The 7,709-nt window shown below is 37.7% G+C and overlaps 1 protein-coding gene across 1 annotated transcript; it reads left to right on the top strand.

Annotated features, from left to right (window-relative positions):
• Positions 1-749: 749 nt before the first annotated feature.
• LOC125269712 (E3 ubiquitin-protein ligase TRIM35-like) lies at positions 750-5,885 on the top strand. Its single transcript, XM_048192666.1, has 6 exons — positions 750-1,394; positions 1,492-1,587; positions 1,806-2,036; positions 2,114-2,136; positions 2,218-2,336; positions 5,021-5,885. The coding sequence occupies exons 1-6, from the start codon at positions 999-1,001 to the stop codon at positions 5,488-5,490; spliced, it is 1,335 nt and encodes a 444-aa protein (XP_048048623.1). The 5' UTR covers positions 750-998; the 3' UTR covers positions 5,491-5,885.
• Positions 5,886-7,709: the final 1,824 nt, after the last annotated feature.

The following is a 7,709-nucleotide window of genomic DNA, read 5'->3' as shown; positions in this document are numbered from 1 at the left end:
ACCATCCACAACCCTGCAAGACAAAGGACAGTATCAGTATTCCCGTTATCACTTGTCAAGGACTATATCTACCATTTACTCACCGGCTTCACTGTTTACCTGCTGTCAGTCAATAAATACCATTCAGACAGCATTCCTGTTGTCTCCGACCCTTCTGTCCATCACAGTATGATTATTGAAATGATGTTAGCTGTTCATTTTGTTCCACAGCCAAAACACTTTTTTTGTGATAAAGTTGAATTTTTTTTTTTTTTTTTTTAAAGCATTTTGCACTTATTTAAAATGTATCCGATCACTCTGCACAATCTAGAAACATAAATCAACACCACTACTGAAGCAGAAAACTTTGTGGAAAAAAATCTGGAAAGATTTGACTTCCCAATACTTTTGGCTAAAATCTGTTACTGATACAGATGGCAGTTTAGTTTATTTTAAAAAAAAAATATGTAGATTTGACATGCAATCTCTCACTTGGACATTATAGGGAGAAAACATTCATATTGTTATTCATGCTTCATTGATTCTCCACTATCATACTTGACCTCACCTTTGGATGAAATCATTATTTATTTAAATACTTGCATTTTTACTTGAGTACCGTTGTCAGGTGTCTCTATCCACCTCTGCTCACGTCTCCAAACACAGACAATCAGCAACATGATCAGATGTGTTTATCACTGGAACTTTAACCTGAAAAAAATCCTCGTTTTGTATGACTTTGCCCTGTTTAAACACACCCACTGTTCAGAAACTCCTCCCTCTTACAACACTTACCAGGAAGAGACTGACTTATTTCTCCTTTCTGTCAAACTGACTTTATCTTGACAAAAGCATAAAAGAATCGGCTATCAATGAAGAACAAAGAGAAAAACCTTCAAGAAGGATTTTTGAGAAGTTTGTTTCTGAACAGACAGCAGATCTTTGTGGTTATTCGTTTTTGAAACCATCATTCAGAAAGTGAAAGTAAAGTTTAGACTGCAGGAGCTCAAACAGTGAAAATGGCTTCACTTTCTGAAGATGATTATATTTGTCCCGTGTGTCATGAAATCTTCAGTGTTCCTGTTATTTTATCATGTAGTCACAGTTTCTGTAAAGAGTGTCTTCAACGGTTCTGGAGAACCAAGGAAACTCGGGAGTGTCCTGTCTGCAGGAGAAGATCCTCAAAACCTGAACCTCCATTTAATCTTGCGTTAAAGAACTTGTGTGAGTCGTTCCTGAAGGAGAGAAATGAGAGGCGTTCATCAGGATCTGAGGAGATCTGCAGTTTACACAGTGAGAAACTCAAACTCTTCTGTCTGGAGGACAAACAGCCTGTGTGTTTAGTGTGCAGAGATTCAAAACAACACGACAATCATAAATTCAGACCCATCGGTGAAGTGGTTTCATCATATAAGGTAAGACGGATAAACACTTGTTTCAGCTTATGTATTACATATATGAACATATTACAGAAATCTCTGGTGTCTTATAGATTTTCACTTTAAATTCTAGGAGGAGCTCAATACAGCACTGAAGTCCTTACAAGAGAAACTTAAACACAATGAAAACATTAAAGGAGAGTCTGAGAAAACAGTTCAACACATCAAGGTGAGGATTGATTCTTTTGACATATTCAAGAGTTTGATTAGAAGAGCTGAATTGATTTGTGTGATATAATTACATGTTCCTTTATTGACTGGAACACACACACACACACACACACACACACACACACACACTAACCCACATTTACTCACTCACTCTTCATGCTGCTCCAGAATCAGTTGGTCTTTGAGATGATTGAAGTGAATGTGATCTGATTTCAGTCTCAAGCTGAGCACACAGAGCGTCAGATTAAACAGCAGTTTGAGAAGCTTCATCAGTTTCTCAGAGATGAAGAAGAAGCTACAATCACTGCACTGAGGGAGGAAGAGGAGCAGAAGAAGCAGATGATGATGGAGAAGCTGGAGGAGATGAACAGACACATCTCAGCTCTTTCACACACAATCAAAGACATGGAGGAGATGATGAAAGCCAGTGACGTCTGCTTTCTGAAGGTCTGATTTCAGATCATTGGTTGATCATTGGTTCATTGATTGAGTTCCTGATGATAAATGGTGTGTTTGTTCTGCAGGAGTTTCCAGTCTCAAAGGAAAGGTGAGTGATCTGCTCCTGTCTCTGGTCTCTCTGGTTCTGATCCAAAGCCACTGCAGTTCTGACTCCTGAATGTTCTTCCAGAGTCCAGAGCTCCCGGCCGGATCCACAGATGGCTTCTGGAGCTTTGATTCATGTGCCACGTTACTTGGGAAACCTGCCATTCAGAGTCTGGAAGAAGATGCAGGACATCGTCCAAAACAGTGAGTCTGACTGCAGAAGATCTGAGCTGGAAATGATGGAGGGGTGGAGAGTTAGAGGTGCTTCATGATAGTTAAAGGCTGGAATACACTACACGGCTTTTAAAATCTGAACAGATTTTTAAACAGTAGGCATCATACACTTGCCGACTTTGTAAATGGTTACAGAGAAAGGCTGGGGATTATACTCTACACCATAGGCGCCGATTTATGTTTCTGCCGGTGGGTGCCCATTAAAAACACCCCCCCTCACCCCCCATCCCCCCCCCCCCTTTTTATGTTATAGTTTCATTCTTATAGCTACATTACAATATTAGTATCGTACTACTAATATATTATAGAAAAATCCGCACTTAGTTTATATATTCCCCATTGGTCTTGTGGTAGAATTTGTGTTAATAGAGTCAGAAGTTCTAATTATCAGTGGTTTGAATCAGTTTTTTTTTTTTTTTTCTCATTAAGATCAAAGAAGTTTATTTATGATTGTATATCAATAACAAGGACAAATTTGTGTGCATTTTGATAGTGACTTCGCTGGAAAGAAGAGTCTAGCGAATCGTGATAGATTGACACGCATGTATGAAGAAGACTGTACACGAGTCACTATAGACCGTTCCTCCACTTATAACAGCGGCAAAAGCATTTCAAAAACAACACGTTCCAGCACCAGATTGCCTATTATTCAACTCAAATGAACGTCAAATGAAAGTCAGCTTCTGGCAACTTTAAATCCAGGAAAGAAGACCATTTTAGGGACAGGGCAAGGACAGTTTGAGTTATGATTCTGAATCTGAGCGAGCGCGGGAGTGAAGGAAATCCGACTGCGAGTTGAGAGGGAGCCTCAACACTGGATGCGCTCTCGACTTTTGCCATTAAAATAACATCATAGAAACGGCCTTAAATAAACTATAAAACAAAACAAAAAATAAGGATCATTTCTGATAGCTGCAATCGATTTTTTACTTGTTAAAATCCATGGAGAATATCTCGTAATTTCTTTGTGGGTGCTCCAGTCCCGGAAATGGGATTGGCGCCTATGCACTACACGACTTTAAAATCGTTCCCAACACAAACAGAAACTTGTGCCTCATTGCCAAGAGATGCATGACAGACAGAAGAAACAAACGCAGGAGATAAAATGACCCGCAGTAGTGGAAGATGCCAGTCAAGTGTGTTTGGAGATGGACAGGGGTGGGTAGACACAGTCAGTATGGACAGATTACAACAGGAGTTAGAGGTAAATGGTGTAGTTTATCTATGTTGTTACCTTTAATCCATTATCAGTCACTGTTTACATTTTATGTAATATAATCAATCATTCGCAGCTATTGACATTTTAATCCGGCTACATATCCATATAAAGTGTAAAGTGTGAATGTCGAGCCCTGGATAATGATGAATATTAACATAGTTAATAATGAATTAATCCAGATTCATCTCAGAATGTGGTTTGCTAACTCTCTCAAGACAAAGCTAACAGTACAATACTTACTGAAGCAGTTTTTCCTTCATGGTGGAGCTCCACTTAGTTTTCTTCAGTGATTTTTCTGTATTTATTAGAAAGAATTTCCATATTTTTTAACCTGGGCGTGAGCTGTATTAACTCAACTGTGTGATGAAACTGCTGCAAACGGCAGATTCTACGTTTTCTCATACATTTATTTCATGCATGTCATCCCAGGTGAAAAAAAGTACATTTCTATAATGTACTTAAAGTGCTCTATTTTCGCGCTCTAATTTTGTACTTAATTAGTACTAAAGAAGAATTTTTAGTATATTAAGATCATCTTAAGAACATTTAAGTGTACTCAACTGTGCTATTTTGAGACAGCAGAAATATGAACTAAAATGTGCTTTTAATACACTATTTCTGTATTTAAAAAAACATATTTAGATGCCACTTATAGTACACTATGTGCGCAAATGTACAATAAGTGGCATCTAAATTTTTTTTAAATACAGAAATAGTGCATTAAAAGCACATTTTAGTTCATATTTCATGCTGTCTCAAAATATCAAACATGGTTTTAAATCCTCCGACTGGATGCAATCAAAGGCTGAAGCTAAAGACTTTGTCAGCTGGAGTTTGAACAGTTTTGTCTCATTTGAACTTTCTGTCAGTGACAGTCTGTGGGTTTTTTCAGAGTTTTGATCATTTTTAGGAAAACCGTAAGTCTGATCAGATATAAAAGATAAAGTAACCCGAGTCAGAACAATCTGAGGGTTTGGTGGTTGTTCAGAGGAGTTACAATCAGAAAATTTAATCTCAGAATCAAAGTAATAATAATAATAATTTCTCAAGCCAACATGATTAGTTAGTCAAACACAACAGACAGTGAGAATAAACTATTTTAAACCAATAAAGACTATAAGAGTCAATAAAATGAAGATGATCAGATGCTGCTGAAGATCAGACACACACTTACAGTTTTTCATCTACAGCATAAATCTCATCAGATCTCATTGATTTATTGTGATTTTAATTGATGGACACAAATGTCTGAATCACACATTTAATGTTTGTAGATTATGATAAAATGAGTGTGAAACTAATAAGAGCACTGACAGTGATCAGAGGAAAGTGTGTTTGATCAACAGTGTCATAATTCATAATAATCTGTGTTGGTTCACTCTTGATCATTATATGAACATCAGAATAAAAGCATCTGTTGATTGTGTCTCATCAGCTCCTGTCATTCTGGATCCAAACACTGCGAGTCCATATATCGTCCTGTCTGATGATCTGACCAGTGTGAGAAAGAACGTCAACAAACAACCTCTTCCTGATAATCCAGAGAGATTTGACCATTATCCCTGTGTTCTGGGATCAGAGGGATTTAACTCAGGAACACACTGCTGGGATGTGGAGCTTAAAGAGAGTTCAAAGTGGATTCTTGGAGTAACTACAGCATCAAACCAGAGGAAGGGAGAAGATTTCTTTAGCACTGATGATGTCTGGTGTGTGTATTGGGAACAGTTTAAACAGAAGCTTGATCGAGTGAGAGTGAATCTGGACTATGACAGAGGAACGGTGTCATTCTCTGATCCTGTAACTAACACACATCTACGCACACTCACAACCACCTTCACTGACACACTCTTTCCATTATTCAGTTTTTCTCACTCTCTGAGGATCTTACCGGTCAATAGTCAGTAATCGTCACTCCTGTAGGTCTGGATCTTCTGCTTTCATCATAAATAAATCAATCATGTAATGATTTTGTAGAAATTATAGTATAATACTGTAAAGCAGAGAGGATGTGTTAAAAATGAAACAACTTGTGTTAAATTTTTACACATTAATGGGTGTTTAGGAATAACGCATATTGTGTTAATTTTAACCCATTCATTGTGTTAATGAGTTAAGTGTTTCAGAAAGATTAAAACAAAGAAAATGTGTAAAATTACCATGTGCTGTTCTTGGATACACACATTGTGTTAAAAACACCTAAAATCCTAAACAAAACATTAGCGTTTGACAAAATTAATGTAAAGTCATTGGTTGTTTATCTTATTGTCAAAAAAACAAAACAATAAAAATATAATAAAATATCAGCCATTAAATTCATAATTTATAATAAATACGATCTTAAGCGGTCAGAAAGGAAATGTCCATCTCAGGACTAAGCAGTTCTCTTCACAATCTCATTAGGGATCATGACACATGACCTTCAAAATCATTTCACTGTTACTAAACTCTGTTGGATTGATGAACACTGGAGGCCAAAATATAATATTAAAGTTTCTTAATGTTTGTGACAGAAGTCTCGAATGCTCTGATGCTCACATGCTGAAATCATATTAAAATTTAAAATATAATTTATTCCTGCGATCAAAGCTGAATTTTCAGTATGGAAGTAATTCAGTAGCAAAACACGAGAGGTTGCTGATTTGAATGTGAGAACTTGTCGTATTAATATTTGTATTTGTAAACTGAAATTTACACTCACAGCCCTGATGTGAAAAGCTGAATGTTTCGATTTGCACACGCAGACAACAATCAAAACACCCGTGTTATGAAGTTGTAGTTGCAGATTAATAGTTACAAATGTGTAAAATGGCATTCACATAAACAAAATGACAGACACAAATGTGTGAGACATATATACTTTTACACTTTACTTCAGTTTCGCTGTACAGCTTCAAGTCGCCGCTTACAACCTCTCAGATCTGGCAGTACAACTTCAATTCCTGGTGCTTTGACTTTTGCTACTCTTTTTGCGATATTCCTGTAGCAAAACTGACTTGAGCACTTGAAAGCAGAAGTGAGAGAGCAGAACGGGGGTGGGGGGTGAAGGCGTTTTATTGGTCGATGCCTGACCAATGAACAACGCCATCCAGTGCGACTTGGCATGCGGAAAGAAATAATTGCATATGTATGAGACAATATTTTCATTAAAATATCATTAGTTTTAGCAGGTTTTTAATGTTACAGTAAAAGAGTAGTAAAGTTTTGGACCACCAAAACAGCGCAATCAGGGCTGCGTTCAGCCCCGACAAAACGTTGCAAAACGTTTTTTAAACGGAAACGGTGGCGCGTTGAACACCCTGTTCTGATGACGCAAGAGTTGCAACTATGGCAGCTGAGAAGGCCAATCTTTGTGTTCTTTTTGAAGAATTTTTGGAGCCTGATGAAGTCCGTATAAATACATGTTTAATACTGCAAAATACACTCGATGTTACAGCCACTGCCCTTGCCATCCAGAATAAAAGAGAACATCCCAATGGAGTGAAGAGATTTGTGGAAACTTCTAATTATTGTGATACAACATTTGCCTTGCATTTCAGGATGAAAAGACAAACATTTCAGGTGAAGGATAATCCACTTCTTACGCCCGAGAGTAAGAAGTGGATTATATATGACCTTATTGATCCTTAAGTGATCTATATGACCTTATTATTTTTATTGTGAGTATTAGGCTTATCATTATTTCTGATCACTAGAAAGGATTAGCAAGGGTGAAGTTAGGAGAGCTTTGAAGAGGATGAAGAGAGGAAAGGCGGTTGGTCCTGATGACATACCAGTGGAGGTATGGAAGTGTCTAGGAGAGATGGCAGTAGAGTTTTTAACTAGGTTGTTCAACAAGGTCTTAGAGAGTGAGAGGATGCCTGAGGAATGGAGGAGAAGTGTTTTGGTGCCGATTTTTAAGAACAAGGGAGATGTGCAGAGTTGTGGAAGCTACAGAGGTATTAAGCTGATGAGCCATACAATGAAGTTGTGGGAAAGAGTAGTAGAAGCAAGGCTAAGGGGAGAAGTGAGCATTTGTGAGCAGCAGTATGGTTTCATGCCAAGAAAGAGCACTACAGATGCGTTATTTGCTTTGAGAATGTTGATGGAGAAGTACAGAGAGGGTCAGAAAGAGCTGCATTGTGTCT

The sequence above is a fragment of the Megalobrama amblycephala genome, linkage group LG6 (genome assembly GCF_018812025.1).
Source record: "Megalobrama amblycephala isolate DHTTF-2021 linkage group LG6, ASM1881202v1, whole genome shotgun sequence".
NCBI lineage: Eukaryota > Metazoa > Chordata > Actinopteri > Cypriniformes > Xenocyprididae > Megalobrama > Megalobrama amblycephala.
Note: the sequence above shows the minus strand (reverse complement) of the source record. Positions and strands in the feature narration are given on the sequence as shown.